The sequence below is a fragment of the Bufo bufo genome, chromosome 5, assembly GCF_905171765.1.
Source record: "Bufo bufo chromosome 5, aBufBuf1.1, whole genome shotgun sequence".
Lineage (NCBI taxonomy): Eukaryota > Metazoa > Chordata > Amphibia > Anura > Bufonidae > Bufo > Bufo bufo.
Window position 1 is genome coordinate 78,871,940 of NC_053393.1, and position 24,772 is coordinate 78,896,711.

Consider the following 24,772-nt stretch of genomic DNA (forward strand, 5'->3'; position numbering starts at 1 on the left):
CTACATTTTAATACAACTGTAGCAAGACACGTTAGTGTTTCTTTAAGAGTTCAAATACAAATGCTCATGGCACAAAGGGATTCCTGAACATAGTAAAAGATATTTTAAAGGGGTTTTCTGTGAATCTTATATTCATGACTTATCCCCAGGATCCTTATAAAGGGGGCCCTATTACCGACATCCCAGCCACACGGTATAACTGGAGGCAGGGATCAGGGAAGCGTCGGCCCAGGAACTGATAAGGTGGAAAGCGTTTTGTTCACATTCATGGGGTTGGAATATTGTAATAAGTACAGATCTGAATGGCATGTAACTTCTCTGAGCAATGAAACAATCTGAAGGTATAATATATATAGATATATATGTACAGTCTTTGCTCTCCCATCCCACATTAAGTGTTGATGATTTATCACATGTCAGGAATCAGACTAGCCTATTGTACAAGACCCCTCCAAACATCTGTCCCAGAACGACCTGTTGGGATCCATAATTGGTTCCATGTCCTCATACACATGAGCAATTCTGGTTCTTTGTGATGACTGCATCCCAGCGCTTTGATGTTTTAACTAGGTACCTCAATGATCTGTCTATGTATTTCTTTGTTAGCCTTTACAGGTCAGAGAAAAGTTGCCTTTTGGGTCTGCGATATGAAAATTTTACATTTCAATTCACTTCCAGGCACAGATATCTTTTGCCATTGAGCTTTATCTATGATGTGTTTTATTTTTAGACATTCCCAGGAAATGGATTCATTGGGGGGGGGGGGGGGGGGGGGAAGGAAAATTCTCCATTTATACCAACACAATAATAACAGCAACAGAATATATAATAACGGTAGCATTCTTGCTTCATATGTGACTTACCACGTTCTTAAAGGGATTTACACACTATTAACATTTATCAGCATTCTACATGATAGCGGATTTAGAATATAATGGTGGGGGGATGACAGCTGGGACCCCCGTTAACCATCATTGGGGACAAAGGCAATGTGGAGAGCAGTTATGTGGGGTTGGCTGTATGTGCACTGCCTATTCCATACAAGTAGAAAGGTAGGGGATAGACATTAAAGAGGTTGCCCAAGAATAGTGGAAATAAAGGGCATGGGAGTAGAAGATGACCTTATACGTGGGGTTTTACAAATATTCTTTTTTTTGCAGATAGCAGCCTGACCAATTCATTTCTATGAGGCCATGCACACACATTTGTGGAACAGCCAGACATTCGAAAATTATAAACCACGTCCTATTCTTTTCCCGACTGCGGATGAAAACAACCCTCTTTATTCATTGGAGTGAGAACAATACAGAATGCACATGAAAAGTATCCATAGTCTGCAAATCAGTTTTTTTGCCGACCAAATTAAGGACACAGCCATGTGCACGAGTATTAGATAGCATGATTATTGGCGTCCATAGGAATGCTCATTTATGATAATTGGCTCATATAATTGATCAGCACATCAGCTGGATGGATGAAGGATACCTGGCTATTGGCAGCACATCTCCCTGTGTAATCAGGGATGCGCTGCTGATAATGAACAGAACAGAATGAGGGAGGGACTCATTCCTCGTGCATTCAGTTTACATGGGTCTGTGTAATCAGGCCGATGCAAATGAGCACAGATGAAGGTGCTGTCATCCATCAGCGCTCACACTGCCCGTACATTGGGCAGTACAACAGCACCTGTAGAAAACCCCAGTCACTGGGAACAGCATCAAAGTGTCAAACTTCTCGAATCACCGCTGTGACCAGTGGTTGGCTGCCACAGTCACTTATCATCCCTTGGCTATTCTCGTCCTCAATATCGACCAGAATAGGACTTGTGCTATTATTTTCGGAACACATGTGTGGACCCACAACAAATATGGATGTATGCAAGGCCCCTATAGAAATGAATGGGTCAGTGTGATATGCCCAAAAAATGTGGCTTGAACACGGATGGAAAATATGGCCATCTGCAAGAGGCCGTATAATAATGACCTATCCTCAAGATAGGTCATCAAAATATGATGGTCAGGGGTCCGACACCACACACCCCCTCTAATCAGCTGTTCTGCAGTATTTCCGGCACCAGAACTACATAGCTCCATCCATGGTGTAGAGGACGGAGCTGGTTACTGCAGTGCTGCTCCTGAATGAGAGCCGCACTGCACTACTGAAATAGACAGAGCTGTGTAGTTCAAAATCTGCTGCAGAAGAGCCGATGGGTGAGCGGTATCGGACTCCCACCAATCAGATATTGATTACATATCCTTCAACATTAAGGTACTGGAAAGCCTCTTTGAGCAGAGAAGTCAAAACACTGTTGTTATCGGCTAGGAACCCCTTTATGTGAAGCTTTAATGAACTGAATGCCGCACATAAAGCATACCGGAGGTGAAGGGAAATAAGAGGATACTGTACCTTCAAGTAACAGTGAGCATAGCAATGATGGAGCAGGTTGTCTGAGGGCTGGCTGAGACTGCTCACCGTCTGGACCAGTTGCTCTGCATACATTGGCACGGTATGCTCAAAGTTGATTTTGTCAGCAAGTATTTTGACTGCAGGAAGAGGTCGTATCGGCTGAAAACTGGATGCGTTTAAATTGCTGGTGGAATGCTAAAAATAAGAAACACATTTAATTATTGCTATTTTGTTAACAAAATGTGTGTCAAAAACAATATTAAGACCGATGATGGAAAATGAACATTCATTCAATTGTTGGCTGCATTTACCGTGCATGCAGCAATGATCGGGAATGATAACTACGTCTATCATTCAGCCCCATACAGTTTTCTTCTTTGTCGGCAGCACAATCCTGTTTAGCCAGTGCAATGTCCTGCCAGCAAACAAGGATTGTAGGTGCTGCATGAAAGAGGTCATCACCCAACGAACAAGCTTTTTCCTGTTCGTCGGGTGATCAGTGGCACCTTTACATGGAAACAATTATCTGGATTTAGCATTCGCACGAACGCCCGTCCCCAATACCTGCCCTGGTCCTCAACCCATGTAAAAAAGCCTTAGGGCATGCCATCAGTTCCTAACCAATGAGTTCCAAGGAGTCAAGGATTTTATTGTTTACCTAATTTGCAAACAAAATAGCAGGTAGTGTCCTACAGCAAATGTCAGTGCCCCAGACACACGAAAAACTATTTTGTCAGCATTTATCCAATGTGCATGAACGGCGTCACTGAGAAATGATCTAAAATGGTACATGGCTGAATAAGTCCCTCTAGTAACAATAGCAATTTCCTTCAAGGCAACTATGGTAGCTTGCAAATACTTGAAGTTAAAGGGAACCTGTCATCAACTTTATTTGGACCTCACTGAGGGCAGCATAAAATAGTGACAGAAATGCTGATCTCAGCGGTGTGTCCCTCATGAGCTAAAAGTAAGTGGTCGCCGAGAACCAGCATCATAATCATTGCAGCTCAGGCCTTGAGAGGAGTCAAATCCACCTGAGAAGAGTCCTGGTTATTCCTAATCTCCTGCTCTCTCACCATCTGCTGATGATTGGCAGTTCTCTCCTAGAGAGGAAGGGAGAAAACTAGGTAGAAGACTGTCAGCCATCAGCAGGAGAGCAGGAATCCATGAATAACCAGGACTCTTCTCAGGAGGCCGGGACTCTTTTCCAGGCCCAGTCTGCAAGGATTGTGATGTTGGTTCTCGACAACCACTTACTTTTAACATATAAATGACAGAGCGCTGAAATCAACTCACCTGTCTCTACTTTATTCTGCTGTTAGTATGGGCAGCATAAAGATGATGACAGGTTCCCTTTAAGCAAAACTAGTAACTGGTTCTGAAGCCCCAAAAATGCCAATGCAGAAAAAGGAAAAACAATGAGGATTAAAGAAAAAATAAATAAAAAGCTGGTAAGGGCCCTTTCACACTTGCGTTCTTTTCTTCCGGCATAGAGTTCCGTCGTCGGGGCTCTATGCCGGAAGAATCCTGATCAGTTTTATCCTAATGCATTCTGAATGGAGAGAAATCCGTTCAGGATGCATCAGGATGTCTTCAGTTCCGGACCGTAACGTTTTTTGGCCGGAGAAAATACCGCAGCATGCTGCGCTTTTTGCTCCGGCCAAAAATCCTGAACACTTAAGCCTTAAGCTAAACGTTGTTTCGGCGCATTGCCGGATCCGACGTTTAGCTTTTTCTGAATGGTTACCATGGCTGCCAGGACACTAAAGTCCTGGTTGCCATGGTAAAGTGTAGTGGGGAGCGGGGGAGCAGTATACTTACCGTCCGTGCGGTTGCCGGGCGCTCCAGAGTGACGTCAGGGCGCCCCACGTGCATGGATGACGTGATCACATGGACACGTCATCCATGCGCATGGGGCGCTCTGACGTCATTCTGGAGCGCCCCGGGTGCCGCACGGACTGTAAGTATACTGCTCCCCTGCTCCCCACTACTACTATGGCAGCCAGGACTTTAATTAATAGCGTCCTGGGTGCCATAATAACACTGAAAGCATTTTGAAGACGGATCCGTCTTCAAATGCTTTCAGTTCACTTGCGTTTTTCCGGATCCGGCGGGCACCTCCGGCAAATGGAGTGCATGACGGATCCGGACAACGCAAGTGTGAAAGAGCCCTTAGTAATAAAGCAAGTCTTTAAAAGTAAAAGTCAGAGCCAGAAGACGGTCAATTATCTTTAATGGAAATGACAAAAGACTCTTCAAGGAGATGCACATTTTGTACAATAAAAAATAAAAAACGGAGCCACCATCACCTGGAGTCCAAGGAGCGGCTTGAGCTGACATAGGTAAAAAGTAGTTCAGTATATGTAGCACTGTGCTACTAGACAGGCAAGCAGATGTACTTGCATCACCCACATTAATAGTAATACATCACCCACATTAGCCGACAGATATCCTTCCCATCATTTACGTGCTTGCTTGGCCAAGTAGGCAAGTGTTCTCAACAGTCAGTGGCTTATCTCATGGTGAACAAAAGGATTGGGCGATTGAAATGTAACTTGCCCAATCCTTACCAACCCAGACATCTGGTATCGTGGGAGTCAGGAGGCACTATATACATCACATGAACATCATGTCCTGCCCGAATTGGTGGGTTTAGTCGACATAAAAGTAATGTGTGTGGCCTGCTTTAAGGCTCCTTTAAACAGGCAATTATAGGGAATAAACAGTTCATTCCAGATAACTGCCAGCTTCTTACACAAGGTGAAAGCTGCAGCAATTCCCTCCACTATATGGAGATGAGGAATGGCTGCTATGATCGCTCGTCCCCATAGAGCAGGGATGTTCAAGCTGCGGCTCTCCAGCTGTTGTGAAACTACAATTCTCACCATGCCCTGCTGTAGGCGGATAGCTGTAGGCCGTCTGGGCATGCTGGGACTTGTAGTTTAGCAACAGCTGGAGAGCCGCAGGTTGGCCATCCCTGCCATAGAGAATGACTATTTCTGGGCAGCAGATCACTGTTTAGACAGCACAATCTGTTGCCCAAAAATGATGATTTAGGTGACTGCCTCCGCAATGCTTTCACCCTATGAACAAGCAATTATCGGACCGGCGGAACCTTTACACAGGGCAGCGTTCCTAGGAACTCTCCTTCCTGGTAAGTGCTCAATCCCTAATGCGTGTAAAGGGGTCTTCGGGTGAAGATAATATAACCTGAGGGACCACTGAGTGTAGTGCTAAAATTAAGCTTTGCCATTTAAGTCATTTTAAAGAATAAATGTTATTACAATGTTATTATCAGAAATCCTCCCTGTCGATGTGGATCTGGAGACTTCTGATAAGATCGACTTCCAGGTCTATTGCATAACATTATACCTACATTTTTCACCTGAGTCGACCTCTTAACTGGACTCCATTAATAAACTCCATTCCAACATAAAGCAATAACTTACACCGCACCTTCTCGCTTGTTACCAAGTCCACCCTGCTGATGACCTATTCCTCCCTACATCGTCTCAGCGCGGCTTCCCACTCCAAAACACAATGGCCGTCTCATGCTGCACCCATCAAAGAGAACTCTTCACCTCAATATGTCAGACTCTCCCCTACACTCCGACAGTTTTAGCAGGCCCCAACAACGATTACCTACAAGAACGCTATTAGATAAATTCATCATTTCTGTGACATGTCAGCAATTTTACTAACCCTTCCCTAATATTTCCAGATGTTCTCTCTAATAGATGACTTCACTGCATCTTATATACATATACGGTTTCTCTAACATTACGCAAAATGTAAGTGTTCCCTAAAGTAAGCGTGTATCTGAACTACAACCTACTGATTGCACCCAGCTGGGCTGATGCTACATATCATTTGTTATTAGGGTCTTCACATAAAAATGTTCATGGTCTCTCAGTTGCTTAGAAGTTTCTTCAAACCTTACAGGGAGGAGGTATCTCCCTTGCTAAAGGAATACAGTAAAAATGACAACATTTTATCAAAAACTGCAAACGCCTGATGAAATGCAGACAACCTGTGTGAAGCAGGTGCCACTATAAATGGGCTGATAATTGTCCTCTTACGTCAAACTTGAAACCACTGAAGTCAAGGAACATCATCACCCTCTGGGTAGTTCTGAAGACAAAGGGGGACATTTATCATGAGGGTAATATCTTAAGTCAGTTTTCCTTGAGTCTGCTTTGGCATACTTTGCACCAAATTTTTCAAATGGCTTCAGAAGTGAAGTGGCTTTGGGTCTTTTTCTTAAGTTAACATAGGTAACCATGCTCACTTTCCCAGCGACTTTTCAAAACTGAAGTAAAAATGCAAAAAGGCAAAAAAAAAATCTGTGCAAACAAAGTCGCAAGTGCCTTACTTTTTGAAGACAGTATTTTGGAGATTGCATGGCTTGATAGATTCTCCCCCCCCCCCCCCCCCCCAAAAATAATTTAGATGTAATTACGAGGATTCCCAATGCAAAATACATCTACTAACGTGAAATATTGAACACAGCCCTTATTTCCTAAAGCATCAGCTTTTGATAATAAATCAGTTCAAAAGGCATCAAAATCCCTCGCTAGTAAAGCCCCTAATTCACGTAATGGTATTATACAATGATGATTGGTTTCTGTTAGAAGAAGATGAAAAAGGACAGGAAATCAGGCAGATTACAGAAGATGTGAGAGGGAAAATATGGAACAGAGGTAATCAATGGCAAATTTGGCAATCGCAAAATGTAAAATTGTGACATCGAAAGAGAGATGAAATCAAGGAACAAATTCAATATCACAATTTCTCTTCGACAACCTCACTCAGGGTTACCTTCAGTGCAATTTTTAAATGGTTATACTAATGACAAAAATAATAGAAGGCTCAGCTCTTTAAAAAAAAAAAAAAAAAAAAAAAGCGGGACAAAGGCCAGCAGGGTGGCTCAGTGGTTAGCACTGGGGTCCTGGGTTCAAATCTGACCAAGGACAACATCTGCATGGAGTTTGTATGTTCTCTCCATGTTTGTGTGGGTTTCCTCCGGTTTCCTTCCACACTCCAAAGACATCCTGATAGGAAAGTTAGACTGTGAGCCCCATTGGGGACAGTGTGATGCTAATGTCTGTAAAGCGCTGCAGAATATAGTAGTGCTATATAAGTGCATACAATAAACAAATATGTACAGGATTTTGCTATTTTATAAAAATCTTTAGGCAGATTCAGACAACCATAATGCGACCACAAGACCCAGGCCTCCGATGATTCTACAGAACAATCCTCCATTGTACTCTAGCTTGAGTTCTGATGGACTGCGGATACTCTGGCTCTTGCAGTCATAATACATTATTTCAAAAATAAAAATTGAGGCCCTAACACTGGTGTCTGAAACAATCCTTACTTGGGTACTTAATATCTCCACTCAAATATGTAAAGGGCCATTTTAAATTTTTTTTGATGTGTCACAGTGATATACAGGCTGTAGATTTTCTATTAGACCGTACGCTGTTCTATGTCCCCAATTACTTGTCAAAGGGGTTTTCTGGGTTCACAAAATTGGTGTTTTTTTTCCCTTAAGATGAGATATCAATATCAGATCAGTGGGGAGTCTGACCCTTGGCACCCCTGCTGACCAACCGTTTGAATGCGCCGTGGCGCTCAGGCAGGATACTCCCGCTTTAGCCTAATCATGTGAATGGCACAAAGCTGCTATACCCAGCACAGCCATTATATTACCCTGATATTGATTGACTATCCTACGAATAGACTATAATACCTTTTAATACCTTTGTTAGAAGGGGGAGTCAATGCTAGCCTTCGTGAGATTCTAAGTCCTTACCTTTTGTCCCATTATGACAGGCAATAGGTGCCCAAGAAGATTGAATTCTGCCATCGTCAGTGTAATTGAGCACTTAAGTAACGTGACACAAGTCAGTCGTGTAGGTATGTATTCCTCCAAAGATGCAACTTCCTCAGTGGTGGGCAAAGTCTTACACTCCTCCTGCAGAACTAAGGAAAATATATCATTTTATTGCACTGTCTGAATATGATGTCTGCGACAGCGAGAGTACCTACTTTAAAGAGTACCTGTCACCAGTCCTGACATATATGATTTACTAAATTATTTTATTGCCCATGAAAAAAAATAAAAAAGTTTATTGCCCACATTTCATATAACTTTATGCTGTTCCATTCCTCAGTTAATGCTACTAGAAGTTCATTCAAGGGAATATAAATATATAGAGATTTCCTGTTCTGTTCAGATCAGTTGCCATCGCATTATCATCACAGGCAGAATAGCACCTCTGTATAAATAACATTGGATCCACCATTTACAGTAGGTGATATCACAGATTATCTACTTCCTCCTGACCGCTGCACAGGGCACACAGCATGTCTAGAAAACTATCCCATAGTCAATGAGGTCCCCTCCTGACCATTATGTCTTCGGTCCATGTAGCTGTTCTCAAACGAAAACGAAGTCTTGACATATTTTATTAGTAGACAGTGCGAAAACTGCAGGATTTTAGAAATTTTAAATACAGTGACCTAAAAAAAAAAAAAATGTCTACAATAAAAACTTAGGGACACATTTATTAAGACCGTTGTTTTAGACGCCGGTCTTAATAAAGCCCTAAACTGGCGGTGGATCGCCGAAGGCCTCTCCATAACTTTGCCGCATGCAGCGCCAGTTCTAAATGTAAAACAGCTTCCTTGATGTCTTACATTTAGACCATTTTCTACGCCTAAAACAGGCGTCAAAAATGGTCAACGACTCAAACACAATTTTAGACCTGGCGTGAGCGGGGCGAAGTCGCAGATAGCGCCGCAACGGGGTGTTTGCTTAGTAAATGAAATCCCTAATTTAAACAAGAAGTCATTTTCTAATGACACACTTTAATGAATCTGCAGGCGGGGTAAGCAGTGGGGCGGATGTCTCTGCACAGTCTGAAACTGGCAGCACTAAACGGTCACTGTTGGATGGTGAAGAAACAACCCGTCCACTGGTAACACCCAGTTGCAAATTCATTTTTCCAGTAGCAATAACTGAAGAACAGAATGCCATAAGAACAGATGCTCCAGAATTGTTATTACATGGGGTAAGCAAGTAGTTACTAAAACAGACATGTCAGGAGAGGTGACATCTCTTATTTCAGTAGAAGAAGGAAAAGCGGTAAGGTTCTTATTTTATCTTGGCTCCAAATATCTATTGATTTTACAAGATAACATACAAATCTATTGTTACACAGATCACAATGTCAGAGAGCTCTTCGATCCATACCAGGGTGGGAACTGCAGTACGCCTCATATTCATGATCAAAAGAACAGGCCACCATTTTCATGATCCTATGCACAGAGCTGCTGTCCAGTCGGAGGTCAATGGGTCCGACCACTAACCGCTTGATGGACATCTCTTGGAAGTTGCCGTTCTCCTCTGCTTTGGCAGCTGGAAACTCTTGCTGGTTTAAAGAACCTGGCAAAATAAAGCAGTAATAAATGTCTCACCTCAGAACAACAGGTCCTGGTAATCAGATGAATTACAACCAAGACCGGTAGGAAATTTCATGAAAATAAAATTGTGCCTTTTATTATTTTGTTTACGTATTACGATTATTTATTTATTCATTGTACCAGCCGGCAATAAATCCCGGATATTACATGGGTCTATCACACCAAGGGGGAAGGTGGTTATAATTTTTCCTTTTTTAACACAAAGGACTGGATTTTGGTTACAAGTTCTCAACCCACAACTACTTTTTTCGGGGGCAGAGATTAGCGTGAGCTTTGAACACATCTTGTTTGAGCCAATGCTGATAGGTGGGGAGATCTCCAGATGAATATAGTGGATGCAGCACAATACTTTAGCTATAGGCTGTTATTGTATAAAAAAAAGGGTATGGTATTTTTTTCTATACAGTATACCAATGCAAAACATTACATGGCTTGCAAAAAGCACTTTTTTTTTTTCTTTTATCTGCTGGGCATCGGGGCCTATGCACACATTGATGATATATGTTGGGAATACTCCTGATACAAGCCTCCAATGTGCTGGAAAATGAGATGAGAACATAAGGATACTGAAAGAAGCAACAGCAGGGGCATTCTAAGCTCTGTAGCAGTAAATCTTGCCATACATACGAGGTAGCTGTTGGCCGGACATACTGGATTTCATAATACTTATGTGAACGTAGCCCTACCCAGCTTTCCTGAAAGACAAATCTGCTTATCTATGGGCAGCACGGTGGCTCAGTGGTTAGCATTGGTGCCTTGCAGCGCTGAAGTCCTAGGTTCGACCAAGGACAACATCTGCATGGAGTTTGTATGTTCTCCCTGTGTTTGGGTGGGTTTCCTCCAGGTACTCCGGTTTCCTCCCACACTCCGAAGACATACAAGCTAGGAAGCTTAAATTGTGAGCCCCATTGGAGAAAGCTTGCAGCTTGATGATCATGTCTGTAGAGCGCTGCAGAATATAACAGCACTATATAAGTGTGTAAAATAGCTATTTGGGAGTTGGGAGAAGGATTTATTTAGGTAAACTTAGTATTTAGCAGTCCCTATTGCAGGTCCATATAATCTGTTACCCAGCTTTTCTGAAAGGCTATGGAACTATTTGGGAGTTAGGAGAAGGATTTATTTAGGTAAACTTAGTATTTAGAAGTCCATATTGCAGGTCCATATAATTTGTTACCCAGCTTTCACGGGAACCTAGATGACAAATCTGTCTAACTATGCTACAGTAAAGAGGATTTGTCAAGTGAAGTCTTGCTCAGCTATTACAACTAGGTATTCTATAATGCTGGGCATTTACTAATTCACATAGGTTGATCTGGCATTTTGCAGTCTGGGAAAATTGGGTAACAACCTCTGCAGAGATGTAATGCAAGCTACACGTGGTACATACCTTCCGTACCCACTGCATCCATAAATATAGTATCAGGACAACCATGAGTATATAGCTATGCAGATTAGCTATTCAGTTGTATATACTGGCTGCTGCTTCCCGTACAAAATCATTGCTTCTGGGCAGCAGAGTGCTGTTTAGACTGCACGATCAGCCTCCTGGGAACAATGATTGAGGTGTCCGTACTTCAGATAGTTTCGCTTGTTCATCAGGTGCTCTGCGGCAACTTTAGAAGGGCCGATTATTGGGAACGAGCATTCGCAGGAACAATCGTTCATGATAATCAAACCAAACATCGGAATGTGTAAATCCAGCTTTAATGTTTTCATCAATCTCCTCCATCCAAATTCAGTGCACGCAGCAGTTTGATTCTCTGAATATTTGCCGGAATGTGGCCGGATATCTGCCGGTCTCCATTATAGTAAATAGGGCTGGACGAAGCATTTTTAAACAATCGGCAATGCTGAAATGCACGGAGATCTGGCAGGCTGTTAGGCTACTTTCACACTAGCGTTTTTGCTGGATCCGGCAGGGATCAGCAAAAACGCTTCCGTTACTGATAATACAACCGTCTGCATCCGTTATGAATGGATCCGTTTGTATTAACATATCTTAACATTGCCATTGCCGTCATTAACTCCATTGAAAGTCAATGGGGGACGGATCAGTTTTCTATTGTGGCAGAGAAAACGGATCCGTCTCCATTGACTTGCATTGGGGGTAAGGCCGGATCTGTCTTTCTCCACATCCCAGGATGAAAAGCAAAATACAACATGTTGCGGTTTGCTCTCCGTTATGGGAACGCAACTAAACAGAACAGAATGCTTTTTGGAGCCCTCCGTTCTGTTCAGTTCAGTTTTGTCCCCATTGACAATGAATGGGGACAAAACTGAAGTGTTTTTTTCCGGTATTGAGATCCTATGACGGAACTCAATACCGGAAAACTTAAACGCTAGTGTGAAAGTAGCCTTAGTGTGTAACTAGCCTTAGCTGACATCATAGACAAGTTTGTAGCCTCTCCAGCTAATATTATCTGATCGAAGTGATGGACATAGACAGACTGGGTGTGTCAGGGGCACTGAAGACCTTACTCTACAAAGGTAAATATCCAAGGTAAAATTGAGGACAGTCAAGGACCAGGTGGCAATGAAGGAAGTGTTCGTTTCTGTTATTCAAGAGAAGACAAACAGAAGAGAAAGGAACTTGTACCTTTGCCGCTGGTACACTCCATTGTGTACAGGTAATCCATGTAGAGTGCCCCGAACCTCTGCATTCCCACTATCTCTGTGTAGGTCTCCTATCAACAAAGCAAAGCAAACATGGCTCTAGTTCAGCACAAGAGAGTCCCCGGATTACAACAGGACAGACAAAGTATCAGAGACAAGTGTGTGTTTGGGTTTGAGTGTCAACACACAGCAAAGCTTATCTGTACAAAAGAACAGATGTTATCCTAAGAACTTACCTTGTCAAGATAGGTAATGAAGCCTCTATGGGCCCTTCCTGAGCAAAACCAATAGCCATACATCTGCAGGACATCTCTACCCAACAGGATAATGAGGTCTAGTTAATAAACAGCTCTAACCGGGCACCAAGGTCTGCTTCGCATCCTTACCATGGTAGAGATTTTAGATGGATTTTTATTCATTTGTTTTCCAACACTTAGGCAGATATAATAGTATTCATACATACGGCAAATATTGAAGTGCCTTTTCCTCTAAGGGTATGGCCACCTATTCAAGTTTCTTGATGCAGTTTTGGATTATAAAAAGAGAAAGCATGGAAGGTGTTGACTCACTTCAGCAAATGGCATTTATCATGTAGACAGAGTTAATACAAGGGCTCGCACTCAATAATATAATGAATATATAAATTTTTATTAGTGTCTCCATATGAGGCAAATCGCAATAAAAACAACACATACAAAACAGTAGATGGTGAAAAATGAGCACACAGAATGACACGGAGCACAACTAATATCTAAAATGGCAAATGGAAACATCCACAGTGGGTATATAGAATGTAGCACAAATGTGCATAATTTGTGCTACATTCTATATACCCACTGTGGATGTTTCCATTTGCCATTTTAGATATTAGTTGTGCTCCGTGTCATTCTGTGTGCTCATTTTTCACCATCTACTGTTTTGTATGTGTTGTTTTTATTGCGATTTGTCTCATATGGAGACACTAATAAAAATTTATATATTCATTATATTATTGAGTGCGAGCCCTATCTCTTTTTTGGCGTTCTACCACACGTGCTGGCTCTGCACGGGTACTCACTCTTGTGAGTCATTTATTTTTGGTGTTTAGAGTTAATACAAGGCAGTTACTAATGCATCGGGATTGTCCATATTTCTCCCTTTGCTGACTGGATTCATTTTTGCATCACATTCTACACTGCTCGTTTCAAGGGGTTACGACCACCCGGCAATCCAGCAACAGTGGTCGTGCTTGCACACTATAGGAGAAAGCGTCGGCCTTTCTCGTGGCTGGGACCGGCCACTGCTGCTGGATTGCAGGGTGGTCATAACCACTTGAAACGAGCAGCAAAAATGAATCAAGTCAGCAAAGGAGGCAATATGGACAATCACAATACATTAGTAAGTGCCTTGTGATGACTTTCTCTACATAATAAATGCCATTTGCTGAAGTGAGACAACCCCTTTAACCACCTCAGCCCCCAGTGCTTAACCCTTTCCCGACTGCAATCTGTATATATACGTGATAGCTGCACATGCCCCGTGCAGCTATCACGTCTATAAACGTCAAGACAGTTCTTTAATCCAAGCGCTGCAAAGCGCTTGGATTAAAGCTTCTGCCCCCGCACTGCTGCTGTCACGGAAAGCATACAGTTCAGTAATGCCGGCAAGGGACCAATCAGAGTGGCCCCTTGCCGACAATCGATCCGATTGGTTAGTCTGTGCAGACTAACCAATCGGATCGCGGCAGTGGAAAAAATGCCGGTTTCAGGCTCTGATCTGCGCTCTGCAGATCACAGCCTGAAATCAGGTAGTGTCTCTGTGGCCCCCAATCTGTGCCCCTTTCCTGTGCCCCCCGATCTGTGCTCCTCCAACACCCCCCTGTGCGCGCCTGCCCCTGATGAAGTAGTTTCCCCGTCCATATTTATGTAGTCCCTCCCTGATGCGGTCCGCCCCATGCTGTCTCCCCGCCCCTCCTGCCCCAGCCTCCCTCACCCTCAAGGTTAGCCGCCGTACCCCAATACAACCCCCCCCCCCCCCCATTCCAGCGCTGCCCCCGATCCTGTGCCCCCGCTGTGTGTGATGGCGGCGGCTCCATTCCTGAGCCGCCGCCATCAGCAGCGAGTGTCAGCTCTATGCTGACACTCTGCTGTAACCCCATAGATGCTGCGGTTGCAGCATCCATGGGGTTAATAGAGGGAGGGAGCTCCCTCTCTGAACCATCGGGGCTGCAGCGCTGATAGCAGCGCCCGATGGTTGCCATGGCAACCGGACGCTTTGCAAAGGCGTCCGGTTGCCATGGCAAAGGCATCTGGTGCTGCCACCTACAGGGCATCTAATAGTATTATACTTTGCAATGCAAGAGCATTGCAAAGTATAGTACAGCCATCAGCCCCATTGGATCTTCATGATCCAAGAGGGACTTGATAAAAAAGGAAAGTGAAAATAATAAAAATGAAAAATAAATAAATAAAAATGTAAATTAAAAAAAGAAATTGCCTTTTCCTATAAAAAAAATAAATAAATAAAATACACAAATTAGGTGTCACCGCGTCCGTAACGACCGTCTCTATAAATATATCACATGATAGACCCAGTCCGATAAACACTATTAAAAAAAAATAAAAAAAACTGTGCCAAAAAAAGCTATTTTTGTCACCTTACATCACAAATAGTGCAACAGCAAGCGATAAAAAAGGCTTATGACCCCCAAAATAGTACCAATTAAACCGTCACCTCATCCCGCAAAACATGATACCCTATTTAAGACAATCGCCCAAAAAATATAAAAGCTATGGCTCTCAGACTATGGAGACACTAAAACATAATTTTTTTGGTTTCAGAAATGCTATTATTGTGTAAAACTTAAATAAATAAGAAAAAGTATACATATTAGGTATTGCCACGTCCGTAACGATCTTCTCTATAAAACTATCACATGACCTAACTCCTCAGATGAACGCTGTAAAAATAAATAAATGAAAGCTGTTCCAAAACAGCCAATTTTTTGGTCACCTTGCCATATAAAGTGTAATAATGAATGATCAAAAAATCCTATGTACCCAAAAATGGTACCAATTAAAACCTCAACACTTTCTGCAAAAAACGAGGCCTTGCACAAGACGATCGGCAGAAAAATAAAAAACATATGGCGTTCAGAAAACCAATCCAGCAAAATCTGCCTTCCAAAAACCGTATGGCATTCCTTTCCTTCTGCGCCCTGCCGTGTGCCCGTACAGCAGTTTACGACCACATGTGGGGTGTTTCTGTAAACCGCGGAATCAGGGTAATAAATATTGAGTTTTGTTTGGCTGTTAACCCTCAATGTGTTAAATAAAAAAATGCAATAAAATGGAAAATCTGCCAAAAATGTGAAATTTAGAAATTTCATCTCCATTTTCCTTTAATTCTTGTGGAACACCTAAAGGGTTAAAAAAGTTTGTAAAATCAGTTTTGAGTAACTTGAGGGGTGTAGTTTTTGCAATGGGGTCATTTATGGGGGTATCCACTATGTAGGCCCCACAAAGTGACTTCAGACCTGAACTGGTCCTTATAAAGTGGGTTTTGGAAATTTTCTTAAAAATTTTAAGAATTGCTTCTAAACTTCTAAGCCTTCTAACGTCCTAAAAAAATAAAATGACATTTCCAAAATGATGCCAACATAAAGTAGACATATGGGAAATGTTAAGTAATAAATATTTTATTAGATATGACTTTCTGTTTTAGAAGCAGAGAAATTGAAATTTGTAAAATTGTGAATTTTTCAAAATTTTGGGTACATTTTGGATTTTTTCATAAATAAAGGTGAAATATATTGACTCAAATATATGACTATCATGAAGTACAATATGTCACGAGAAAACAATCTCAGAATGGTTTGGATAAGTAAAAGTGTTCCAAAGCTATTACCACATAAAGTGACGCATGTCAGATTTGTAAATTTTGACCTGGACATTAGGGCATCAATGACCCTTGGTCACGAAAGGGTTAAACACCCTGAAAGACCAGGCCACTTTTTACACTTCTGACCTACACTACTTTCACCATTTATTGCTCGGTCATGCAACTTACCACCCAAATGAATTTTACCTCCTTTTCTTCTCACTAATAGAGCTTTCATTTGGTGGTATTTCATTGCTGCTGACATTTTTACTTTTTTTGTTATTAATCGAAATTTAACGATTTTTTTGCAAAAAAATGACATTTTTCACTTTCAGTTGTAAAATTTTGCAAAAAAAACGACATCCATATATAAATTTTGCTCTAAATTTATTGTTCTACATGTCTTTGATAAAAAAAAAATGTTTGGGTAAAAAAAAAATGGTTTGGGTAAAAGTTATAGCGTTTACAAACTATGGTACAAAAATGTGAATTTCCGCTTTTTGAAGCAGCTCTGACTTTCTGAGCACCTGTCATGTTTCCTGAGGTTCTACAATGCCCAGAAAGTACAAACACCCCACAAATGACCCCATTTCGGAAAGTACACACCCTAAGGTATTCGCTGATGGGCATAGTGAGTTCATAGAACTTTTTATTTTTTGTCACAAGTTAGCGGAAAATGATGATTTTTTTATTTTTTTTCTTACAAAGTCTCATATTCCACTAACTTGTGACAAAAAATAAAAACTTCTATGAACTCACTATGCCCATCACGAAATACCTTGGGGTCTCTTCTTTCCAAAATGGGGTCACTTGTGGGGTGGTTATACTGCCCTGGCATTCTAGGGGCCCAAATGTGTGGTAAGGAGTTTGAAATCAAATTCTGTAAAAAATGACCTGTGAAATCCGAAAGGTGCTCTTTGGAATATGGGCCCCTTTGCCCACCTAGGCTGCAAAAAAGTGTCACACATCTGGTATCTCCGTACTCAGAAGAAGGTGGGGAATGTGTTTTGGGGTGTCATTTTATATATACCCATGCTGGGTGAGAGAAATATCTTGGTCAAATGCCAACTTTGTATAAAAAAATGGGAAAAGTTGTCTTTTGCCAAGATATTTCTCTCACCCAGCATGGGTATATGTAAAATGACACCCCAAAACACATTCCCCAACTTCTCCTGAGTACGGAGATACCAGATGTGTGACACTTTTTTGCAGCATAGGTGGGCAAAGGGGCCCATATTCCAAAGAGCACCTTTCGGATTTCACAGGTCATTTTTTACAGAATTTGATTTCAAACTCCTTACCACACATTTGGGCCCCTAGAATGCCAGGGCAGTATAACTACCCCACAAGTGACCCCATTTTGGAAAGAAGACACCCCAAGGTATTCCGTGAGGGGCATGGCAAGTTCCTAGAATTTTTTATTTTTTGTCACAAGTTAGTGGAAAATTATGATTTTTTTTATTTTATTTTTTTTCATACAAAGTCTCATATTCCACTAACTTGTGACAAAAAATAAAAACTTCCATGAACTCACTATGCCCATCAGCGAATACCTTGGGGTCTATTCTTTCCAAAATGGGGTCACTTGTGGGGTAGTTATACTGCTCTGGCATTCTAGGGGCCCAAATGTGTGGTAAGGAGTTTGAAATCAAATTCTGTAAAAAATGACCTGTGAAATCCAAAAGGTGCTCTTTGGAATATGGGCCCCTTTGCCCACCTAGGCTGCAAAAAAGTGTCACACATCTGGTATCTCTGTATTCAGGAGAAGTTGAGGAATGTGTTTTGGGGTGTCTTTTTACATATACCCATGCTGGGTGAGATAAATATCTTGGTCAAATGCCAACTTTGTATAAAAAAAATGGGAAAAGTTGTCTTTTGCCAAGATATTTCTCTCACCCAGCATGGGTATATGTAAAATGACACCCCAAAACAAATTCCCCAACTTCTCCTGAGTACGGAGATACCAGATGTGTGACACTTTTTTGCAGCCTAGGTGGGCAAAAGGGCCCATATTCCAAAGAGCACCTTTTGGATTTCACAGGTCATTTTTTACAGAATTTGATTTCAAACTCCTTACCACACATTTGGGCCCCTAGAATGCCAGGGCAGTATAACTACCCCACAAGTGACCCCATTTTGGAAAGAAGAGACCCCAAGGTATTCACTGATGGGCATAGTGAGTTCATGGAAGTTTTTATTTTTTGTCACAAGTTAGTGGAATATAAGACTTTGTATGAAAAAAAAAAAAAAAAAAAAAAATCAGCATTTTCCACTAACTTGTGACAAAAAATAAAAAATTCTAGGAACTCGCCATGCCCCTCACGGAATACCTTGTGGTGTCTTCTTTCCAAAATGGGGTCACTTGTGGGGTAGTTATACTGCCCTGGCATTTTCCAGGGGCCCTAATGTGTGGTAAGTAGGTAAATGACCTGTGAAATCCTAAAGGTGCTCTTTGGAATATGGGCCCCTTTGCCCACCTAGGCTGCAAAAAAGTGTCACACATGTGGTATCGCCGTATTCAGGAGAAGTTGGGGAATGTGTTTTGGGGTGTCATTTTACATATACCCTTGCTGGGTGAGAGAAATATCTTGACAAAAGACAACTTTTCCCATTTTTTTAAACAAAGTTGGCATTTGACCAAGATATTTCTCTCACCCAGCATGGGTATATGTAAAATGACACCCCAAAACACATTCCCCAACTTCTCCTGAGTACGGCGATACCAGATGTGTGACACTTTTTTGCAGCCTAGATGCGCAAAGGTGCCCAAATTCCATTTAGGAGGGCATTTTTAGACATTTGGATACTAGACTTCTTCTCACGCTTTGGGGCCCCTAGAATGCCAGGGCAGTATAAATACCCCACATGTGACCCCATTTTGGAAAGAAGACACCCCAAGGTATTCAATGAGGGGCATGGCGAGTTCATAGAAAAAAAAATTTTTTGGCACAAGTTAGCGGAAATTGATATTTTTAATTTTTTTCTCACAAAGTCTCCCGTTCCGCTAACTTGGGACAAAAATTTCAATCTTTCATGGACTCAATATGCCCCTCACGGAATACCTGGGGGTGTCTTCTTTCCGAAATGGGGTCACGTGTGGGGTATTTATACTGCCCTGGCATTCTAGGGGCCCTAAAGCGTGAGAAGTCGTCTGGAATATAAATGTCTAAAAAATTTTACGCATTTGGATTCCGTGAGGGGTATGGTGAGTTCATGTGAGATTTTATTTTTTGACACAAGTTAGTGGAATATGAGACTTTGTAAGAAAAAAAAATATATAATTCCGCTAACTTGGGCCAAAAAAATGTCTGGAGCCTTACAGAGGGGTGATCAATGACAGGGGGGTGATCAATGACAGGGGGGGTGATCAATGACAGGGGGGGTGATCAATGACAGGGGGGTGATCAGAGAGTCTATATGGGGTGATCACCACAGTCATTGATCACGCCCGTGTAAGGCTTCATTCAGACGTCCGGATGCGTTTTGCGGATCCGATCCATCTATCAGTGCATCCGTAAAAATCATGCGGACGTCTGAATGGAGCTTTACAGGGGGGTAATCAATGACAGGGGGGTGATCAGGGAGTCTATATGGGGTGATCACCACAGTCATTGATCACGCCTCTGTAAGGCTTCATTCAGACGTCCGGATGCGTTTTGCGGATCCGATCCATCTATCAGTGCATCCGTGAAAATCATGCAGACATCTGAATGGAGCTTTACAGGGGGGTAATCAATGACAGGGGTGTAATCAATGACAGGGGGGTGATCAGGGAGTCTATATGGGGTGATAACCACAGTCATTGATCATGCCCCTGTAAGGCTTCATTCAGACGTCCGGATGCGTTTTGCGGATCCGATCCATCTATCAGTGCATCCGTAAAAATCATGCGGACATCTGAATGGAGCTTTACAGGGGGGTGATCAGGGAGTCTATATGGGGTGATCACCACAGTCATTGATCACGCCCCTGTAAGGCTTCATTCAGACGTCCGGATGCGTTTTGCGGATCCGATCCATCTATCAGTGGATCCGTAAAAATCATGCGGACGTCTGAATGGAGCTTTACAGGGGGTTGATCAATGACAGGGGGGTAATCAATGACAGGGGGGTGATCAGGGAGTCTATATGGGGTGATCACCACAGTCATTGATCACGCCCCTGTAAGGCTTCATTCAGACGTCCGGATGCGTTTTGCGGATCCGATCCATCTATCAGTGGATCCGTAAAAATCATGCGGACGTCTGAATGGAGCTTTACAGGGGGGTGATCAATGACAGGGGGGTGATCAATGACAGGGGGGAAATCAATGACAGGGGGGTGATCAGGGAGTCTATATGGGGTGATCAGTGGCTAATAAGGGGTTAATAAGTGACGGGGGGGGGTGTAGTGTAGTGCAGTGGTGCTTGGTGCTACTTTACTGAGCTACCTGTGTCCTCTCGTGGTCGATCCAAACAAAGGGGACCACCAGAGGACCAGGTAGCAGGTATATTAGACGCTGTTATCAAAACAGCGTCTAATATACCTGTTAGGGGTTAAAAAAAACACATCTCCAGCCTGCCAGCGAACGATCGCCGCTGGCAGGCTGGAGATCAACTCTCTTACCTTCCGTTCCTGTGAGCGCGCGCGCCTGTGTGCGCGCGTTCACAGGAAATCTCGCGTCTCGCGAGATGACGCGTATATGCGTCCAGGCGGAATGAATCAACCACCTCCAGGACGCGTCTGTGCGTACAGCGGTCCGGAGGTGGTTAAGGACAGATACAGCGTCTCCTCTTTTTTGAAGTCACTCATGGTTTAGGCTTCCAAAAATGGAACAAGAATTCTGAATATGCGGCGGTACCCTTATGTCTCTTTCACACAAGCGATACGGAATGTTTCAGGGTCTGTTCAGCAAAAAACTGATGGTTTTGCATTAGTTGAGTCAGTTTGACCGCAATTGTGTTCAGTGTTTTACTTTTTTCTATCAGGTTTGCATCAGCTTTTCATGTGTGTGAAGAAAAACTTCTAGCATCTTCTTGCAACCATCAGTGAAAAATGGACTGAATCCGGATGTCATGAAATGCACTAATGTTTTTGTTCACTAACCCACTGACTTGAATGGACCAGTCCTGCATGAAAAACGGATGAAGACAGAACATGCTGCGATATTTCCTGAACTGAGAGAGGGTCAGTGAAAAACAATTCTCATATTTAGGCTACATGCACACAACCGTGTGCCCCCCGTGGCCGTATTGCAACCCGCATACAGCGGGTCCGCAATACATGGGCACCGGCCGTGTGCATACCGCATCACGGATCGCGGACCCATTCACTTGAATGGGTCTGCAATCACGAAGATGTGGAACAGAGGCACGGATCGGAACCCCACGGAAGCACTACGGAGTGCCGTTGAAAGTTTCTTTTGCGCTATTCTTGCTTTTAAAAAAAAAAAGATGAAAACCTTGGCGGAATCCCAATAGCCAAATGCAGCTGTGAACAGAGTCTAAAGGTGCCCATAAATATCAGATAACTCTCATCTGACGGTAGATTTTCTTCTTCGCAGCCTACTGCCAGGCATCTGGTAGCGACTTATTCCTGTCTTCCCCACTGAGGGCACGTACAGTACAGGGGGGGAAGTCAGGGAAATATCTGTGGACCAAATGATTGTTGTGGTCAGCGTCGGACTGGCCCATCAGAGTATCAGAGGATCCCTCGATGTGCCCAGGCTATTACACCATAGTGGGCCCCAAAGGTCCAGGAGAAAAAAAATCCCATTTGGGGCTGCCTTTGGAACCAATCATTAGGGTCTTTATCTTTGAATCAAAACTTATTAGGCTTTATTGACGATATCAGGTTGGGCCCCGACAAATATTTCCTCTGGTGGACCCAAGGAACCCGTCTGACACTGATTGTAGTGTATCAGTTTTATGGATTTTTTTATATTTACAATATGTTGCGTTACATGTGAAAATATTTATCTCAGTTTAGATACTCGACTACTTTGAGACATGATTTAATGAAAATGGAGAAACAAAAAGCACTAAAACAGAACGGAATAATTTTGGTTCACCACATACTTCAACTGAGTGGGTTCCCACCACATTCCACTAGTGTCTGGGACCGTCAGAACCCTGTCATGTTCAATTTGGCCAGTGCTGGCTGACATTAGTGGGAAATTACCATGCTGAAAACAAGGAGTTTCTTTTCCATGGAGTCATTCAGACACAATATGGCAGGATAGTTAGGATTAGAAACATCAAACAGACCATGGATAAAGCAATTTTCAATGAAATTATCTACAGTCCCTGCCAGGTAGGATGCCCCTACTTGCACTCTGAGTAACGTGACAACTCTAAAGCCTAAAGGAAATGTTTGCTTAGTGGTTACAGAAACTTATTTTTTTTCCTGATGTTAGTGGCTGGGGATGTGACATTTTCAAGCAAATATCCAAAAATAAGAAAAAATATAATTTGCAAAAAAAAGAATAACATCATGTTCTTCCATAGCAGATTACATACCGAACATCCACAACAAATTACCATACAATATACTGTACGTGTATGAAGGGGGATTTACATGTAGCCTATCTGTCTGCTGCAGATTTTCAGAACTTCAGCATGCCTAGGTTGTAGCAGATTTGCCACAAATTTTGTAGTACAAAGGGTGAAAACCAAGGCACATCTGTCACAAACTACAGAGTAAGGGTGCCTTCATTCTGCGACTGAAAATCAGTTCCATTCACCTGAATCGAGACTTGAAGAAATTCACGAGCTTGCTGCCCCTTTCAAATAAAAGGAACTGATCTTCAGTCGCGGAAAATTCTGCAACCCAATCCGTAACGTGTAAGTACGCCCTAAGACAGACCGATTTTCTCTGCAGGGCCAGAACGAGAAACATGGGAAAATAGGATCAAAACTTTACCTAAACATTTCATTACTAGGGTCTTTTTCTGTATATAAAGTTTAAAGAGGACCCTTCCCCTTTCCTGACATGTCTGTTCTAGTAACTACAGTACTGGCATTCCTCATGCAATTAACTATTATGGAGCGTCTTTTCATATAACTGGGTGTTGTGCTGTTCTTATATTATTCCTAACAGAAAATAATTCGTAAATGAACAACTGGCTGATACCATTCCCATAATCAAAGGGGTCTGTCCCTGCCTAGCCTGTCACTGGCAGCACTGACTGGACAATGTCAGATTGTGCAGGGACACCCCCCCACAGTTGTCATGTTGTACATTTCTAGTAGGAATATTACAACAATCACACAATATAGAGTGATAAGAATAAATGCTCCAGAACAGTCAACGTGGAATACATTTACCAAAACAGGAGACATGTCAGGAGAGGTGACAGCCTGCCTTTATAAAGAGGTTTTCGAAGACTTAAATAGTCACTAACTTTTCAGACAACTTTGTACAACTCAATAGTACAAGTGACCACAAGAAACACTGTAATGTCTTATCAGAGATAAATGTCTAGTTTGCACTTTATCAGCTGTTTAGCACTATTGCTAACTGCTTTTCAGGAAGTTTATATCTCAGCCCAAGTGCTTTATTCACAACCATACAGGTCAGTACCCCTCTGTAATGTCCACTATGATCCTGGGGCTGCTTCGGAGTGTGTAAAAGAAAATCTGTGACTGAGGCCCTGTATAGAGCCTCCAATGCAGATGTGAACATGCCTTACAAATACAGGACATCATCACAGTGACTGCTGAGAAGCCACAGCTTTGTGATCTAGTGTATAATATCCTCTCAAATTCTTACTGACCTTATGAGAACAAGAGTCCAAAATAAATTCTGCTCGTATTCCATTATTTTCCGGACTTCTGTAGTCAAACAGTGAATTTGTAAGAAAAGCATTTCCTTTATTACTTAAACTCTCTCCACACATAAAGAAACGGGCCTCCTGAGGACAGAGGGAGAAAACAAGTTAAATATCATATACATAAGGTTTGTAGCCGTGCAATATTAAGTCAGCAAACGTCATGCAGCCAATCGCACCAAATGATAGTGAATGTGAATATGCAGAAATCCAGTAGCCTTGGATTTTTTGCCGACCATCATGTGGAAACTCAACAATCATTGGGTGCAATGCAGTAAAGCGACACTGCAACCTTAAAGGGGGTTTCCAAGATACTTTTACTGATGGCCTATCCTCTGGATAGCTCATCAGTATCTGACCGGTGGAGGTCCGACACCCGACACCCCTGGGGATCAGCTGTTTAATAAGGCACCAGCAGTCACAGTAGCGCCACAGCCTTCTCGAAGCGTTGAGCATTCACGATGGCTAGGTGCAGCTCAGCTCCATTGAAGTGAATGCGACACCAAGCACAGCCGCTATCAAATGAACTGCATTGTGCTTGGTGAGCCAAGAGAAGGCCACGGTGCTACTAAGAGTGCCGCTGCCTTCTTAAGTA

General features: G+C 42.5%; 1 protein-coding gene across 5 annotated transcripts in view; it reads right to left on the reverse strand.

The window, feature by feature from the left end:
- Window positions 1-24,772, reverse strand: part of VPS13B (vacuolar protein sorting 13 homolog B) — a 1,020,896-nt gene that overhangs the window by 846,000 nt on the left and 150,124 nt on the right. For all 5 annotated transcript variants that reach the window (XM_040432419.1, XM_040432415.1, XM_040432418.1 and 2 more), the window contains exons 11-15: window positions 24,124-24,261; window positions 12,497-12,584; window positions 9,668-9,859; window positions 8,225-8,394; window positions 2,407-2,601 (exon numbers count right to left, since the gene is read on the reverse strand). In XM_040432419.1, the coding sequence (XP_040288353.1) occupies window positions 2,407-2,601; window positions 8,225-8,394; window positions 9,668-9,859; window positions 12,497-12,584; window positions 24,124-24,261 (783 nt within the window). The remainder of the gene's footprint in view (window positions 1-2,406; window positions 2,602-8,224; window positions 8,395-9,667; window positions 9,860-12,496; window positions 12,585-24,123; window positions 24,262-24,772) is intronic.